The sequence below is a fragment of the Leptonotus elevatus genome, chromosome 11, assembly GCF_054856555.1.
Source record: "Leptonotus elevatus isolate MCC_2025b chromosome 11, RoL_Lele_1.0, whole genome shotgun sequence".
Classification (NCBI taxonomy): Eukaryota; Metazoa; Chordata; class Actinopteri; order Syngnathiformes; family Syngnathidae; genus Leptonotus; species Leptonotus elevatus.
The window spans coordinates 22,447,106-22,465,011 of NC_141249.1; the positions used below are offsets into that span (position 1 = coordinate 22,447,106).

The 17,906-nt window shown below is 40.8% G+C and overlaps 2 protein-coding genes and 1 long non-coding RNA gene across 7 annotated transcripts in view; 1 reads left to right on the forward strand and 2 right to left on the reverse strand.

Annotated features, from left to right (window-relative positions):
- Positions 1-10,846, forward strand: part of LOC147166506 (LIM/homeobox protein Lhx8) — a 21,098-nt gene extending 10,252 nt beyond the window's left edge. For 3 of the 5 annotated variants that reach the window (XM_086089511.1, XM_086089510.1, XM_086089512.1), the window contains 8 exons: positions 227-359; positions 3,762-3,870; positions 6,426-6,551; positions 6,814-6,935; positions 7,416-7,636; positions 9,129-9,232; positions 9,468-9,563; positions 9,680-10,846. In XM_086089511.1, the coding sequence (XP_085945637.1) occupies positions 262-359; positions 3,762-3,870; positions 6,426-6,551; positions 6,814-6,935; positions 7,416-7,636; positions 9,129-9,232; positions 9,468-9,563; positions 9,680-9,907 (1,104 nt within the window). In that variant the 5' untranslated portion in view covers positions 227-261 and the 3' untranslated portion in view covers positions 9,908-10,846. The other 2 variants (XM_086089513.1, XM_086089514.1) reach the window with 2 other exon arrangements.
- Positions 961-3,756, reverse strand: LOC147166507 (uncharacterized). Its single transcript, XR_015096497.1, has 2 exons — positions 3,542-3,756; positions 961-2,152 (listed from the first exon to the last, which is right to left on the reverse strand). It is a non-coding gene; the product is annotated as an uncharacterized LOC147166507 (long non-coding RNA).
- A 502-nt stretch (positions 10,847-11,348) lies between the features above and the next one.
- Positions 11,349-17,606, reverse strand: LOC147166508 (cytochrome P450 2J6-like). Its single transcript, XM_086089873.1, has 9 exons — positions 17,380-17,606; positions 15,214-15,379; positions 14,961-15,113; positions 14,693-14,853; positions 13,450-13,623; positions 13,232-13,373; positions 12,877-13,064; positions 12,032-12,173; positions 11,349-11,954 (listed from the first exon to the last, which is right to left on the reverse strand). Exons 1-9 carry the CDS (start codon positions 17,572-17,574, stop codon positions 11,779-11,781), a joined length of 1,497 nt encoding a protein of 498 aa, XP_085945999.1. The 5' UTR covers positions 17,575-17,606; the 3' UTR covers positions 11,349-11,778.
- Positions 17,607-17,906: the final 300 nt, after the last annotated feature.

Below are 17,906 nucleotides of genomic sequence, written 5' to 3' on the forward strand. Positions count from 1 at the left end.
TTTCACATTCAATGAGTCGCCATTTACAGCAAGGAGAAAAGGTCACGCTCATCTGCGAGTGTCAATTGTAATCTAACCTGTCGACCTGATTTCAATTAAGTCTGTGGAAAGAACACATTAAGGAGAGCGTCAGAGGTCAAACGCTCTTCGCTTGGAGGAAGAACTCTCACCCGCTCACCGAATGGCAGCTATATTGAGATTTTTTTTTTTGTTTTTTGTCTTGCAGAACCCGAGCGAGCTTCAGCTTGAAGTTACGAACCGATGGCCGAACGTTCTCCCTCGGGATGGTTCGTCCAGGTCCTGACGGAGCGAAGCGGCCCCCGTGACCAGTTCGCTACCGTCGCCATGTTTGACTTTTGGTATGATGTTCTTTTTCGGGAATGCTGTGTTACATTTATGCCAGATGCGACGAGACACGCGCCCTTCAAAAAGTTCAACTTGAGTTAGTCTGTAGAATATTCTCCTAAAAGTTTGCATATTTATTCAGGTTGAGCCTTGATATTCTTTTTTTTGTCTTCAGTGGTTTTCGCCTTCGAAGTTAGAGCCATTTTTGGCCAGGATCCTTCTCATTGTTGGGTTGAGCTCCCTTAATATCAGGTAGTCTGGTTTTGAGAGATGTTGATAAGGGACGGAAGGTATGCTACCTTTGAGCTTTCTGAGGGTTTTATTTTGAAATAATGATTATGCGCAGTATTCTTGGACATTTTGGAACGATGGAAAAGAAAAATTGTCGGTGTATGTAAAAAGGTTCATTAGTGTCAGGGAATGCTAACAAATATCGTTTTATGTGATGGGATTCTCTTTTGAAAAGTTGCGATTTTCAAAAAATTCAAAATGGCGGCACTGTCAAAATTGGCGGGAAAATTCAGTGAGCGTTTTTAATATGAATAACAGCCTCTAAACATCCTTTAATAAAAAAAACAAAAAAACAAAAAACAGAAACACCAAATGTGCAAATAGTAGCAATGCTGTACATTTTATTGAAATCTCACAAATTTTGAAAATTTCAAAATGGCGGCACAGCCAAAATTGGCGGGAAAATTCAGTGAGCATTTTTAACTCCTTCAGACCCATAGACGGTCCCCGTGGACATGAAATATTTGCGTGTCTAAACCAATAAAACGCATCATTTGCGATGATGTCAACACTTCTGGTTCATGATTGGATCTTAACTAACCAATCACAAGTATCATACAAAAATGTTGCATATAAGCTTGGTAAGTTTGCAACACGTTCCAGCCATAATAACCGGCCGTCCACTATAAGAACTAAAAACCTAAACCCACAAAAATTCCACGTTGTTCTTATGTGGGAAAAGACTCAAAATCAGCACACAAAAAAATAAATTTTGCCCAGCAGAAAAAATGTGGGTGAATATGAATAACAGCCCCTAAACTTCCTTTTAACTCAAAGAAATATGCAAATAGTAGCATTTTATTGGAATCTCACTTTTTTTTTTAAATTCAAAATGGCGGCACATCGTAAAAAATGGCGGGAAAATTAATTTGTTTTTATCTATTCGATTTAAATGACAAATGGTCTTGTTAGAAACTCCGTGCTTTTAACTGAAGCGGGGGAGGCGTGCAGTTTTTTAGACGTTGTCCTGGCTTCCTTTGCAGACATTGAAAATGAACTCTGCTTTCGAGAAAATCGACAAACTGGCTCCGACGCCCGCATAACCCTCGCGCGATCGCAAGTCCTCGTCATCCGTGCATGCCGGCTGCAGGGAGTGTTTCTAACGTGACGCGCGGCAGCATCCAGACGTGATGTCACGAGGCGGTCTGAGGAGTTTTTGTTGACATTGTTTCCGTCTGCTCCATAACACGCAAAACGCTCCCCGCGGGCCGATTGGCATCTGGGCAACATGCGGGCTTCTATGAGCGACGCGAGCCGGTAACCATGTCTTTACGTCTGCTCTTTTGATGATAAAACACTTGATTTTTGTCACTTTTTGACCTCTTGATCCCAACGAGGCTTTTGTCGGGAGCGTGCACGGCGGGGGGTGCGCGCGCTATCTGATGAAAAAGCTTTCATTGTCGCCGGGCGGAACGCGACACATCTTCCAGGAGGCACGCTAGGACTGCCAAAGCTCTCCTGAGATGATCCGATACGGAGGCTCATGTAGTTTCATGCTGATGCGGGTTGAGACCTCCTGCAAGGCAATAAAGAGAGAGGGTGGGGGGGGGGGACGTCGCAATATGTTATTGTTTTGCGGACTTTATGTTTTCTCGTATCTTGTTATCGCTTAATTAGCGAATCCCCAACTCCAATGGGTTATTAATCGTACTTTAGCCTGCAGTACAAAAAATTAAAAATACATGTAGCGCTTTATCTTCACCTTATGTTAACCCAAGGGGCCCCAAAAACTGTCCATTGGGGTCCACTCTATCGCCAACAAGCATTTCCCGCAAAAAAACAGCGGTTGAAAAATAAAAACTCTCACACACACCCCAAAAAAAACACTTATTCTTACTGGAAGAAACTCACACTTTTTACTTTTCATTTTTTAGTGGGGCTGAGTTTTTTTTGTTTTTTTTGTTTCCACAACAAAAAAAACAACAACTCACCAATATAACACACAAAATGTGCAATCTAACAAAAAGCTTTTCAAAAACACTCTCTCCAGAATAATTCTCACATCAATGAAAATCTCTGAAACTCACCCAAGACATTCTCACAGTTACCAAAAACTCACACGTGACCCCTATTATTCACAGAAACAAAAACCTCTCACACAACTGAACTCTCACATTTAACAAACAAACAAAACAAAAAAGGCCCTCAGAGATAAAACTCACTTTCACAAAACTCTGCCGGCACCCAAAAGTTCACTGATCACTCAAAAACTCTTATTCTTAGTAGAAAAAAAAACTCTCACATTATGAAAAAATCTCAGATTAAGCCACAAAAACTGTTATATTTAACTAATTTAAAAACTCACATACACAAAAGCGCTCTCTCTCTCTCTCTCTCTCTCTCTCTCTCTCTCTCTCTCTCTCTCTCTCTCTCTCTCTCTCTCTCTCTCTCTCTCTCTCTCTCTCTCTCTCTCACTCTCACTCTCACTTGCTCACACTCACCCACCACATACGCTAAAAACACAACACAACCCACAAAAATAAAAACCTCTCACAATCAGCAAAAAAAAACTCTCACACGAACTCATGCACATAATTAAAAAAAACTAATTCCAAAATAACTCACAAAATTAAAATCAGTTACTGTCACCAAAAAAATCTTACTTGACAACTCAAAAACTTATATTCATAGAAAAACTCTCACAAAATAAAAACCTCTCGTGTACAGCCATAAAAAACTGTATTTAACTAATTAAAAAGACTCAGAGGAAAAAACTCACATGCACAAAAGCTCCCTCTCTCTCCCTCTCAAACATCAACAACAAAAAACTCTCACTCACACAAAACTCACACTAAACACAATCTTTTGCACTCTCTCAAAAAACTCTCACTTACCCCCCCCCCCCCCAAAAAAACCCCCAACTCTTATTCACACCAAATAAATAAATCAAATAAAAATGTCATACCTCACCACAAAACTGCTCAAAAACAACAACATCTATTTTCTCTCTCTCTCTCTCTCTCTCGTCCTTCCATGCAGCACCCGATCCCCGCGGTATTACTTTTTCTTCTTTGCACTCTTGCAAGGAAAGCACACAGGCAGGCAGGGAATTGCTTGATGGGCGGGCGTGGCTAAAGGTGACATATGAAATATGAAATATGAATTGTGATCCTCCCTCGGGAAAGGATTAGTTTGCGGGAGGAAGAAGAAGAAGAAGAAGAAGCAACAGACATGCGCTGGAAAAGGGAGGCCAAAGTTCATCGCTGCATCCTGCCCGGAAGCTGCGGCGAGGAGGTGAGGACGTGGCGGGGGGGCGATGGACCGGGACGGTGGGGGTCCGCCTCGGGTCCGACTCGGGTCCCCGGCCTGGCTGGCTCAATAGGACTAATTGCTCTCCCCTGTAATCTGCGGGCATGCACTCCTCCTTAAAAATCAAAAATCAAGCAGTTAATGAGACCTCTTCAGTTTGTCATTTTTGGGGAAACTTTGACTTTTTTTTAATCGCCGCTATTAAATAAATCAACGCCCTTTTAGCAGGGACTTATTGTAAGCATTTACCGGTAAAAAAAAAAAAAAAAAAAAAGAAGAAGAAGAAGAAAAGATTAGCGTCTGCTCAAGTGTGTTGTGTTTGTCCACGTAATGACTCCTCTTCAATTTGCAATTGGCGTCGTCATGGTGAGCAAGTGAGCGGGCAGCTGATGATATTTATGGCGAGCGGGCGGAAGGCCGGGGGGTCATTGAACGCACCACTCGCGCAGCGACGACACACGCAAAAACGGGAGAGGAAAATAAAAAACGGAAAGCACGACATGTGCGCGTGGGAGGACTCCAAAGACAACATTTTGGACACGGGAGAACCCCTGGTAGGGAAGACGAGGCAGAAATATACTTTTCATTTGTTGATTTACTTATCCTGTATGATGCAATGTAAATGTTCTTTTTCTTTTTCTTTTTTTTTAAATATACGATTTAGCGCAAGTCAAACCGAAACATGCAACAACAAAAAAACTTTAATAAGACGAAAATGACTTTCCGCGTACATGCTAATAGTTTTACAGCAAAGTTGTCTTGATTTGATATCATTTTGAGGCTATATAATTCCGAGTCATTTTTTTGATTAATTAGAATTAAGTAACTCGTAAAGTACAACGCCCCCCCCCCCCCCAAACCTCAAAATATTTTGTACGAAAAAATACCATTGCGCTATAAATCGGCATGAATATTTTCAGTTTTGTTTTTTTACTTGTCGTTCACTTTTAAACAATGACAAAGACAAGACTTTTTCAATTGTTTAACATTTCATTACTGAATTTTTGGGGGACGGTTTTTAACTCCATAAAATGTTGTTTTTTTCCCCCCTCATTTTTCTTTTTTAAATTAATCTTTAAAACAAGCAAATGTTTTTAAAGTAACTGTAAATGAGGACAACCTCCAAACTTTTAATAATATGAGTCATTTTAAATCCACATTGGGTTGTTTTTAACCCAGCAGTTTTGAAGAGCATGCTCATTTATTGATATTTAATAATAATGCATGACTTTATGGTCACAATGCTTGACATCTTCGCTGGGAGAGAGTTGACGAGTGCCTTTAAAAACAACATTTAAGAGGAAGGCATAGGATGAAAGGCTTTTAAACTACATGAAGGTGTATAAATTACCAATACATAAATAATACTTTCCAATCAAATATTCTTATTTTTACATGCTTATTCTTCCAAAAACGAACTTATGCATTGACATTTAAATTGCATTATTTTAAGTGTATGTTTTGCTGCAAAATTGCTTTCATTATGAAGCTGAAATTATACTTAAAAACATGGTTTTAATTGAATTAAAAGTGCAATATCCTATCCATTAAACATCTTTTTTTGTTTTTTTCCTCTTTACTAAAAAAATGCTGTCAAAGAGTTTAGTATGAAATGACTGTAAAGATGATCATATTTTGCAGCAAATTGCTCTGATAGGCACGCGGCGGCTTTAAAAACAACATAAACTTGCGTTCATATTAAAAAATGGTTTAATAACGAGTTTGCTGATTTTGTCCCATTTTGAGGTTTAAATTAGGAGTCATTTACTTTTTTCATATAAAATGCATTTACTTCATAATATGTCACTTTCACTGTCACTCTATTGGAGTGATGAAAATATGTTCCACAAAATCAACATTTGTAACAATGTGCACTAAAGTCAATTTAAAATGTGTCATTTTGAGCAAAACTCAAAAGTCAGTTGTACTTGCCACTAAACTCAGCTGTTGCCAAAGATACGATGTCAATGTTAATTGTGACATTTACCACAATAACTCATCTGAAAATATGACGTCCATCTATTGTGACATTTTAAGTCAATTCAACTTCATTTTGTTCTGTTTCAAATGTGCAATTATTTGTTTTAAGTTGAGCACAAATCAAGCAATAATGCAGTTGGCTGTTTATGTTTAAATTCGTTTAACCTTTAGTCACTGAAAAGAACAAAAACTCATATAATATTGTTTAAAAAAATAAGTTGGAGTTATGTAAAGCAATAATGAAAGTGGAAAAAAAAGGTTATTTATGCAAATGTGCACCACAATTGATGTGATTTGCCATCATTTTGACACTTTTATGTTGAATTTTGCCACGAGAATAGGAATAAATAAAGCAAATGTAGGTAATAATAAATAAATAAATATATATATATATATTTTTTTTCAATAACCTCAAATTAGGTCACTTTTCTATTATTTAAAAAATAGATCTATCTGGTGTACAAAAGAGAATAATTTGATGGAAAAGTTTTTTTTTTTTTGTGTGTGTGTGTGAAGAAAATTGTTTAAGGTGAATGTTATCTTCCGTTTGTGTTGCTCAGGTGGAGGTTGCGGACGACGAGGTGGGCTCCAGCCTGCAGACGATGTCGACGGAGCCTCTTCTCACCTCCAGCGTGTGCGTGTGCGCCAGCTGCAATCAAGAAATAGTCGATAAATATTTATTAAAGGTATTTTTCAATTATTGCTGTGCACTATTATGGCGGAGGATGTGTTGATGTGTGCGCAATGACGAAAAAAAATGGTGGCTTGAGATCAAGCCAAGGTCTTTTATTTTCATTATCATTTTCATTGCAGCTTTATTGTGTTTGCGCTCATTCAAGTATTCGTGCCTCGAAGGGCCCAGAAAAGAAATAAACAGTTCTCTTCCTTGTGTGTATGTGTGTGCACGCGCATGTGTGTGTGTGTGTGTGTGTGTGTGTATACATGCAGGTGAGCGACCTGTCCTGGCACGTGCGCTGCCTTTGCTGCAGCGTGTGCCAGGCGGCGCTGGGAGGCCACACCAGCTGCTACATTAAGGACAAGGAGGTCTTCTGCAAGATGGATTACTTCAGGTAGGGGTGTGTACACTTTTGCAATCACATCATCTCAATGGTTTTATTTTTACTTCTGCTCCCAGACAGATAAAAAAAAAAATTGTTTGAGTTGTACAGGTGATAAGGTCACATGATTTGATCAGGGGTGTGTAGACTTTTTATAACCACAGTATGGGAGCACCAGCTCAATTACAGCACCTGAAATGTAGTGGGAATTCAATATGCATATCATTTTGTATTATTATTATTATATTATATAATTATTATAACTTTTTTTTTTTTAAATAATTATTAGTTGTTATTGTTTTCACACATGCAGGATATTTAAAAATGTGACGTCACTACTGAATCATTTCCTTATGAATTGCGATGACGGTGATGATAACCAGCTCAGTGGCGGCCTATAAGTGGCAGCGTGTCCGCCCCTGAGACTGGGATGTCGCGGGTTCAATCCAAAGACTCTTGAAAAAAATGGGACTGCTTGTTGTTTTTGCGCAGAAGGTTCGGCACGTGGTGCGCGTGCTGCGGCCGCCACATCCACGCCAGCGACTGGGTGCGGCGCGCCAAAGGCAACGTTTACCACCTGGCCTGCTTCGCCTGCTTCTCGTGCAAGAGGCAGCTGTCCACCGGGGAGGAGTTCGCCCTGGTGGAGGACAAGGTCCTGTGCAGGGTCCACTACGACTGCATGCTGGACAAGCTCAAGAGGGCCGCCGACAAAGGTGACTTTGGAAAATAATATCCGGGTTTTTGTTTTTAAGTTACTATCTTATCTTACTATCCCGTTGCTAATTTAAGGCTATATACTGTAAATGTAGTGTGCAAAGCAAACATGGTGAAGCAAGCGTTTAGCTGTTATGCTGCACACAAAAGGAACATGTTGCCAAAAGAAGTGAAGTTAGCCCCAGGTGTAAATGACCCCCCCCCACCCCATATATATGATCTAAGTTTTTTTTAGAGCATTTCTGCAATCAATTTTTAAAAAAAAATCATGTTTTTGCGCTGTGTGTTCTTTTAGTAATTTTATTAAATTGAGTGCTTTTAAATGTTTTAAATAATTTTCTTTTTTTAATGTTGTTTCTTAACTTTGTGAAGCACATTGAGTGACCTTGTGAATGTATATACTGTAAATAAAGATTCCCTGCCTATGTTGACCTTTTGCGGGGGCGAAAAAAATCCACCTGTTGCTGAACCCAACAAATATATTACTATATTCCATATTATATTATTATAATGAAAACCTGATGTGCTTGAGGAAAAAAAAATGTAGATTTGGAATCAGCGCAAATCTTCATTTAGAAAAAAATGACTTGCATTTTTATTTAAAAATTTAGTTTTTTTTTTTTTACCGTTGTAGTTTAACTGGCAATCAGCTGTTCAACACACCGCAATCTACAATAATTTCTATTTTAGGCTCAGCCGGATATGTTTGTTTAATTGGAGATGGGGATTCAGCAGGCTGATATTAGATTTTTTTTTATTGAAAAAAAAATTCTTTATAAGAACCTATAAAATAAGTCAAAGATTCAAACATTCCACCCAAAGATTGGACAAAGGATTTGAAACTTGTAATTCACATCTTCATTGTTGTAAGCATTAAGGAACCCCCCCCCCCTCCAAAAAAAAGTAATTTTATTAATTATCGGCTGATTAATCAATTATCAGAATTTTACCGTGCAAAATGACAGCATCAGCCTCATAAAATCCATATCGGTCGAAGTGTTCCATTTGCTATTAAACAATAACCCCAAAGCCAACAACAACAAAGTTAATAAGCAGTCATAAAAAAAAGGCTTGATTCTGCAATTATTGTTTCCACTTTTGAGTTGATTTCTTGTGTTGGTGCGCCACCTAGTGGTTCAACAGCTGATTTTCATTCAATTTCTTATGTGTGAGCTGAATGGTCGTTAGCGTTCGTTGCCTCAAAATGGTCGTCACTAGAGTGCTAATTAACATTGCTAACCATTTAGCATTGGCTAAATTTGTTGTCAGTTACGTAATAAGTGATTCTATTAATGAACTTTGATTGACGCTTACTCACCCTTAGTACTAAAAAATATATATATTTTATATATTTTGATTTTTCGAAGGCATAATCTGATACTACATATCATATAATACAACTTGATTATAATACAACTTTTTTTCTTTCAAATGTTGTGCCCTTTTTTTTTTTTAATTATGAATAACTTTACTATATTATGATATTTGCAGGCAACAGTGTAAATATGGAGGGTGCCGTGCCCACCGAGCAAGAAATTAACCAGCCCAAACCATCCAAGAGAGCGAGGACCAGCTTCACTGCCGACCAGCTGCAGGTAAAAAAAAACTAAAACTAAAACAAATCTACTTCTTAATTAATTAAATGTTGTGGAATTGAATAGAATATTTTTTTTGTCATATGCTATATAAAATAGTTTCGATATTCTATACTATAATATACATAATAATATATCATATTTCCTATCATGTATTTTGTACAGATTTTGATTTCATAGTTGTTATATTATTTGTATGTATTTTTTTTTTTTAATTGGTCTTTTACAAATGCAGGTGATGCAGGCGCAGTTTGCCCAGGACAACAACCCGGATGCTCAAACGCTGCAGAAACTGGCCGAGCAGACGGGCCTCAGTCGAAGAGTCATACAGGTTCACCGTGTAGCAAATTAAAAAAACAACAACAACAACCACGATAATAAATATTCATATGAAATATGATCATGTGGCGTTACTATATTTACGTAAAGTCGGACCTTCTTGTGCAGGTTTGGTTCCAGAACTGCCGAGCGCGTCACAAGAAGCACGTGAGCCCCAACCACACGTCCGGCGCCGCCCTGACCTCCCTGCAGCCCGCCCGCCTGGCCCCGCCCACGCCCACCCCCGAGGAGCTGCAGTACACAACCTACGGGGGTCCGGAAGGTTCCATGCTGTCGGCGCTGCACTCTTTCATCGACAGTGAGCACCAGGCTTTTTATGAACTACTATACGAGTGACTGCTTCTCACCGCAATCAGCATTTTCCACTTTGCGGATCATGTGTGTCACATGGCCACGCGCGAGGGTGGTGGTTCTCAAAGTGCGCCGGCTCCCTCTAGTGGCACGCGAAAGAATTGCTAAATTAAACGTACAATAAATTAAATGTACATTAAGTACAGTTAGGTTGTGTTGAACTTTAAAAGTACATTTGCGTTATTCAAAAGGGTTCATAATTGCCACAGGACGGCGGCAAAGTACTACTTTTCTTTTATGTAGGATGTGTAGAAGCTCCTCTCTGCATTTCATTTCATTTTTACTTCAATACAGGCCCCATATGGACCACTGTGAATATTCCAGGTTGGCCACCAGGGGGCGCCATTGAGTCACAAGGATGCCGTCATTTATTGATATTAAATTGAGACGTTTCATTCATAAAAGATGGTTTTAGATGAAATGCAAATGTAGTGAACCGGAACACAAATGCACTGTATTAAGGCATGGATTCTTTTCTGGCGCTACTCGTAGCACACTTTGATAATCACTGGATAAGTTCGTTCAGGTGTACCTAATGAAGTGGCCAATTAGCGTGTAGCTAGCTAGCATTTTCCTTCCGGAGGCCATTTTAGGTTTCGTTGTCCTCAGGGGGTCTTTCTCAAGTTTATGATGCAATGATTGATTGAACGCATTTCTGTATTGTTACATTCTGATCAGTTGTGAAAAGATTATGATCATTGATTGCAAAGTGTGAAATTATTATTCATGTGACCTGCCTCAAAATGTTTGACTTTCTGTCATGTTGTGGAGCCTCCCTGCTTGAATTTGCTGAATATTTGTGAAAACCTCCTCACGACGCAGCCCTCAAAAGGTGCAAATGGGTTGCGTAACAAGGTCTGAAAATGTAATTTATTGTGTGTATGTGGAATGTCTTTGATGAAAAATAAATGTCTAATTTCACAAACAAAAGTGATGAACAGGAATAACTACTAACGTACATTTGGCAACTTTTACAACATAAAAAAAAAAAAGCTATATATATATTTTTCTAGAAAATTATACATTTATCACCCACAACCTTGTGCACTTTTACAAATGGGAAACGGCAGCCACCGAAAACATGTCGCAACAAACCACATGGCATTAAAGTCTTCTCTTCATAACTCAAAAGTGTGTAAACAAGAATATACGGGCAAGTTAATGATACGTGACTGAAGCAGCGCAAACATCAAATGGAGCCAAAGGTTATAAAGTGACATTTGTTGATTAAGTGGCTGATCAAGCTGGCGAGCTATCGAGGCTACGAAGCATGACAATATATATCACGGTCATTTATACTTCCGCTAAACATACATCAACCAATAATGAGCAACCGTTATCATCAGAGAATAATCAGAGAACATGAGTCATCGTTTTTTTTTAGACTGCCACGGGAAAATATTGAACAGACGACATGGCAAGCGCCTGAAGAGCAATCAATACGATTTAATAGCAACATGCAGTTGAAATGCATCCAGTAAGAATCGTCTGTCTTATTTCCGAACGAGGTCAGATGTGAAAACATGAACAGGCAGTTTATCATCTGCCTCCTGCAAATGGCCGCCCCCAACCACACGGATTGCTTTATCGAACAGCGACCTGATAATGCGATAGCGGAGACCGACAGGAACAAAGTCTACTTTCTTATCCTCGCACTGAAATGAAAACGGTATGACGATATAATTAAAAAAAAAAAAAAAGAACTCAAGTAAAATCATGTAAAGCAAAGCATCATTCCTTAATGTTGCACTGGAGAATTTTTTATTATTTTTTTAAATCAAAGCCCGCATCTGCTTAGTCGGATCAACTTCAATTTGGCAACCAATGACAACACGGCGGTTGCGCATGTTTGAGCGTCAGCGGTCCGTGGCGCGGACCTCGAAGGGGTGCGGCGTGCGCGTCACTCCGATGATTCCCTCATAGCTCAGTTCAACTCCTTCCGCAGTGGAGAAGGCGAACTTCTGCAACATCGCCACCAGGAACAAGAAGAGCTCCATCCTGGCCAGGCCCTCGCCCAGACACGCACGCTTTCCTGAAACAAAAACAAAACACCCGCTAAAGTTCTGCTTCTTGTTTCCTAGCAAACCCCCACAACGGCGGCTTTATTACCTGCGGAGAAAGGTAAGAATGCATTCCTTTTCACAAAATGGCCATCGGAGTCCAGGAAGTGTCCGGGGTTGAAGGTGTGCGGCGTTTCCCATTCGTTCTTGTCGAACAGCACCGACGTCAAGATGGGCAACACGCTGCTGCCCTACAAAATGGCCGCCAAAGTTCATGTTACGCAAGTGTCGGGGGATCATTTTTTTTTTCAAACTTTCAGTCACATCCAATTTCGTGTTGATGGGTGAAAATGGTGGTTTTTAGGAGTTACTTTGAGTGAAAAAAAATCACTGATTCAAAACAAAATGGCCGACTTCCTGTTTAGTCTTGGGCATGGGTTCTTGAGATTTTTTCAAGCACTGTATCCTGATAGATATGCCCGCCCAATTTCATGATGATTAGCGGAACTGGTGTCAGGGGGATCATTTTTTTCAAACTTTCCAGAGGAGTACTTAGGAGTGAGAAATCACTGATCCAAACCAAAATGGCCGACTTCCTGTTTAATTTTTTGATGTGTTCTTGAGATTTTTTTTCAGCATTTAACACATGATAAGACAACATGTCCACCCATTTTCATGTTGATTGGAGGAACTTGTGTCATGGGGCTAATTTATTCAAACCCTGCGGGGTACTATTGAGTGGAAAATGGCTTAGTCAAACCAAAATGGCTGATTTGCATACATTTTTCTTTATGACTTCCTGAGACATTTTGTGCCTCGGATCATACCCCCCCCCCCCCCCCCACTTTCTCAAGGATGTGAGAACTCGCGAGTTATAAACTAGGATCGACACGTTCACCCAATTTGGTGTTGATTGGTGATATTTAAATGAGGCGGCGTTCCGGATGCTCGCACCTTGGGTATGGCGTAGTCCCCCAGCCGTGTGTCTTTCGAGGCCACTCTGGCTCCGTTGAGAGGGACGATGTTGGCCATCCTCTGGATCTCATGGATGACGGCGTTCGTGTAGGGCATGTGGGCTCTGTCGGCCATCTTGGGAAAGCGGCTCGGCCCGATCACTCGTTCAATCTCCTCCTGGACTTTGTCTTGGTAAAAAGAAGGAAAATATTGATGTTGCGATGAAGGGAGGAAATGAAGATCCATCCAAATATCAGTGATTGATTATTTGGGAAAATGGATCCATTGTTATTGAAAGATGATAATAAGAACATTTCTGATTGAAGCCAAAATTCATGTTCCATTCTGGTCCCACCCTGGATTTGAGGGTTCTGGATCAGGAAGACGAGGCCCCACTGCAGTGTCTTGGAGGAAGTCTCTGTCCCGGCGAGGAACAGATCCAGACAGCACAGAACCAGATTGTCTTCTGTGAAACCCGCCTCACTGTTTTCTTTGTCCTGTCAGGAGAAGCCGGAAAACGCAAAGTCAGGCTCGCGTCCTTTTTTTTGGAGATCCGAAGCATCGTCGGCTTACTTTGATCTCCGCCAGAAAGGCGTCGATGTAATCTCGTGGGTTGCTGGGGTCCAAATCCAATTTGTGGCTTTCGATCTGGGCTCTGATGAACTCCTGCAAGGCTTGGAAGGTGGTGAAGATTCTTTGGTGGGGACCAGGCAATCGCTTCATCACTGCTGGGAAGGCATTGTAGAGCTGCACCCGGGGAACATAGTCGGACGAAAGTGCGTTCATGTCGTGATTAGCATCTGAATTAGCATCTGAGTTAGCATTTGAGGATTCTGTCCGATGCGAGACCACCCACGGGGGGGAAGGCATCGTAGCGCTACAGCAAAGGAAACAATTATTTGGACAAATGTGCTTTTCTGTTGTCATGATTAGAATGTAAGCTAGCAGCTGAGTTAGCTTCTGAGATAGCATCCAAGCTAGCATTCGAGTTCCTGTCCTATGCGAACGAGTTCCACCCCGAGAATGGCATTGTAGTGCTGTCCCGAGGGAACAGGGAGTGCTAATCTGTTGCCATCTTAACAATTAGCATCTGAGTTAGCATCTGAGTTAGCATCTGAGTTAGCGTCTATGTTAGCCTCCGAGCTTCGTTTGAGTTTGTCGCTTACATCGTAGCGCTACAGCAAAGGAAACAATTATTTGGACAAATGTGCTTTTCTGTTGTCATGATTAGCATGTAAGCTAGCAGCTGAGTTAGCTTCTGAGATAGCATCCAAGCTAGCATCCGAGTTCCTGTCCTATGCGAGCGAGTTCCACCCCGAGGGTGGAACAGGGAGTGCTAATCTGTTGCCATCATAACAATTAGCGTCTGAGTTAGCGTCTATGTTAGCCTCCGAGCTTCCTTTGAGTTTGTCGCTTACAAAAGGTCCGCAAGAAGCTATCGTAGAGCAAAGGAACACAGTTGGACAAAGTGCTTTTCTGTTTTCACGATTCCCATCTTAGTTAGCGACTGAGTTAGCATTAAATTAGCATCTACGTTTCCCGTGTGTTGTGAGCAAGTTCCTGACTTATGTCATTAAGGGAGGCAATAAAGAGCTAAAGCAAAGGGAGAGTCAAGGTAAAGTGTTTTTGTTTTGTTGTGACGAGTATTTGAATTAGCATCAGAGTTAGCAACTAAGTTTGAAAATAAGTTTTGCCCAATGTGAGTTAGTTTCAGATCCACGTTGCTCGTTACTGAGCTGCACCGAGAGAACACAGTGCTATTGTGTTGCCGTGCTAACGATTATTAGCATCAGAGTTAGCATCCGAGTTCCCTCACCAGGGCCCACACAGAACCTTCCAAAAAGATCAACTCTGTCATGGTGGCGTGAAGCTGCTGGAAGTTTGGGTCGTCGTAGTCGAACCTTCTCCCAAATACAACCTGGCAGATGATGTTCGCCACCGCGCTGTTCAACTCGGCCGCCGGATCGAACAATTGACCTGAGCGGAGATGATGTTTATTTGACACATTACGTTGAAGCCACCTCAGGCCTCTTTCATCTCGGCTCTCGTCCGTAAATGTTTGCTTCGTTTGGGTGACTTGTCACCTTTGTGTTCGTCCATGGCCCGGCGCAGGTGCCGGCTCTCCTGGCAGATGCTCGTCTCAATGGTGCCGTCGGCCAGGCCGAAGGTGCGTAGCGTGCCCATGGCGAAGTGACGCTGCCTCTTCCACGTCTTGCCGTTGCTGCACAGAAGCCCCCCTTCGAGACGCAAAAACGCACAGCAAACTCTCACCTCATGCGATAAGCGAGGGCGTGCGGCGTCGTACCCGCCGCCAAACGCGCGTGTTCTTAACGCTACCTGTGTGATGATTGTACAGTCTGGAAAACAAGTCCTGATGCGGCCTGTCCACAAACATGTCAGCCTGCGTTATCAGCACTTCCTTCACCATCTTCCACCCGCATACGAACAGCGTCTTGTCTCGTCCCACCCGGAGGCAGAAGACGTTCCCGTAGGTGTCGGCCAACTGCGCGCCAACGGGGGACAATGGCGCCCTGTGGTCAGCTGAGGCGCGTCATGATTCCGACACAATATTTCCTCTGTGTTGAACTTGGTCAGCAGCAATTTGGCAATTTGTTGTTAGTGGAAGCATTTAGCAGTCCCCCCCCCCCCCTCCCGGAGGAAGCCGTGGGAGAAGATTCCAGTCGAGCACGATGAAGCTACATGATCTCAAGTTGTTAGCTAGTACACAACAGACACAGCTGGTAAGAAAGTTCATTTAAAAAAAAAAAAAAAAAAAAACGGTATTTTTTTTTTAATCAGTGTCAATAATACCGGGTACTTTAAGGACACATAAAGCCATCGCTGCTTAAAATTCGCTGTTGATCAGTTTAACTTTTAAGCCCTTGAATTCGGCCCAAAATTGTTTCTTTAAAACCAAATTTGCTGACTTCCTGTTCAATTTCAGGCAGCGTTATGACAGACATGTCCACCCAATTTCATGTCAAATCAGCAAAACCGGTGTTGTGAGTTATTTAAAGAAAATAAAATTTAACTTTCAAACCTTTGATTTCGGGCCAAAATTATTTCTTAAAACCAACATTTTTTTTTAAACTTCCTGTTTATTTTCAGTTATGGGTCTTTGAGACTTTTTTCGTGCGTCCTGTTAAGATAGTGATAAGTTATTAACATTGTTTTTCAGTTTCAATTTATATTTTAGCCGTTTTGGATTTAGTTATAGCTGTGGAGCTCAATGAATGGGATTGTCTATTGTATCTGTCTCACACTCCTGAGAAAATAAGGGAGTGTATGTGTCTGGTACCTGTCTCTGTCGGAAGAGACAGGCTGATGTATGATTGTTTTTCTCTAATCTGATTTATAGCTATGGGAACTTGCAGAAGGGAGGAGAGAGGAATTCTCTTGTTTTTACTGAGTTGTAAACAAATGTATTGTGGGCTGATGGGTGGAGACTTTTCACCCACTTTTCAATAAATAATGATGTGCCGGAGTGGACGACACAGAACCTGATGGAACACGGCTTCAGTGTCGTCAGCCTTTTGTCATCAGAAGCTTCTGATAATTATTTACCTTTGCAAAGGGACTTCTTCACCAGGATCTCACCATTCAGTTAATTGAACACGCAAAGAGTACAATACTTAAAATTGTCTACCCTAACAATAGACATTATATATTGATCAGGAAAAACAGGCATTTTCAACCATTTTTTTAAATAAAACTTCCAAGCCCTTTAAATTCAGTCCAAAATTGCTTCTTCAACAACATTTCTGACATCCTTTTCATTTTCAATTATTTTTCCTTCAGCCCTTTTCGTGCGTCCTGTTATGATAGATATGTCAGCCCAATTTAATGTTGCTCAGAAAAACAGATGGTATGAACTACATTTTTATTAATTAATTTTAAATTAATTTAAGAATTCAAGCCTTTGAATCCAGCCCAAAATGATTTCTTAAAACCCACATTTTTGACTTCCTGTTTATCTTCAGTTATGGGTCTTTGAGACTTTTTCATGCGTCCTGTTAAGATAGACATTATATATATTGATCAGGAAAAACAGGCATTTTCAACCATTTTTTAAAATAAAACTTCCAAGCCCTTTAAATTCAGTCCAAAATTGCTTCTTCAACAACATTTCTGACATCCTGTTCATTTTCAATTATTTTTCCTTCAGACCTTTTCGTGCGTCCTGTTTAATGTTGCTCAGAAAAACAGATGGTATGAACTACATTTTTATTAATTAATTTTTAATTAATTTAAGAATTTAAGCCCTTGAATCCAGCCCAAAATGATTTCTTAAAACCCCCATTTTTGACTTCCTGTTTATCTTCAGTTATGGGTCTTTGAGACTTTTTCGTGCTACCTGTCAAGATATTCGTGTCCACCCAATTTGAATCAAGCAAACTGAAGTCCGGGGCTGATTTTTTCCTGATCTAATCTGTGCATTGTTAAGACCCCCGCGAAAAGGCAATTGACAACCAAATAATAAAATGTTAATGCATCAATTCCAACCTGCGTCAGGTACACGTGAGGCTGCTTGGCAGCAATGTTGAAGACGTTGCCGACGAGAGGCAGCGCAACCGGTCCGGGTGGGAAGTGAGCTGGCTCCTTCTTGCCAAGGGTGCACCCCAGGAGGAAAAGCGCCAGGCATAAAATGAGCACCCCCCAGACATCCAAACCCAGAAACACGTCGTTGCACGTCCACATGATGTCCCGTTGGGTCGTTGTGCCAGCGCCGCTTGGCCAACGCGGCGTTTATAGCGTTTGCACATACCTCCTCTAATTAAATCAACACTGCGGGCTACTTGAGCGCCACCAAAATAAACACATCCTATCAAAATGGGAGGATCGCTCTCATGCTCTTCATTTGACATTTTAAAGTAACTCTTTGAGTTATCGGATATATATTGTTATATATTTATGGAAGTTTGGCTATGTAGAAAGTGCTAATTGATAGAGGTTGCATGTTCTAGTATATAAATTGGACTCCCTCCTAGCAGGTCCTTAACTAGTAAATAGTTTGGGCCGTTTGGGGGCAT

What these genes read in the sequence shown, in the direction of transcription:
- LOC147166508 (XM_086089873.1), bottom strand. Translation starts at nt 17,574, where the DNA reads ATGTGGACGTGCAACGACGTGTTTCTGGGTTTGGATGTCTGGGGGGTG. An exon ending in AAGGTTCTGTGTGGGCCCTG is followed by an intron (nt 13,624 to 14,692) that starts GTGAGGGAACTC and finishes CCCCGGGTGCAG; the next exon opens with CTCTACAATGCCTTCCCAGC. An exon ending in CCAGAACCCTCAAATCCAGG is followed by an intron (nt 13,065 to 13,231) that starts GTGGGACCAGAA and finishes CTTTTTACCAAG; the next exon opens with ACAAAGTCCAGGAGGAGATT.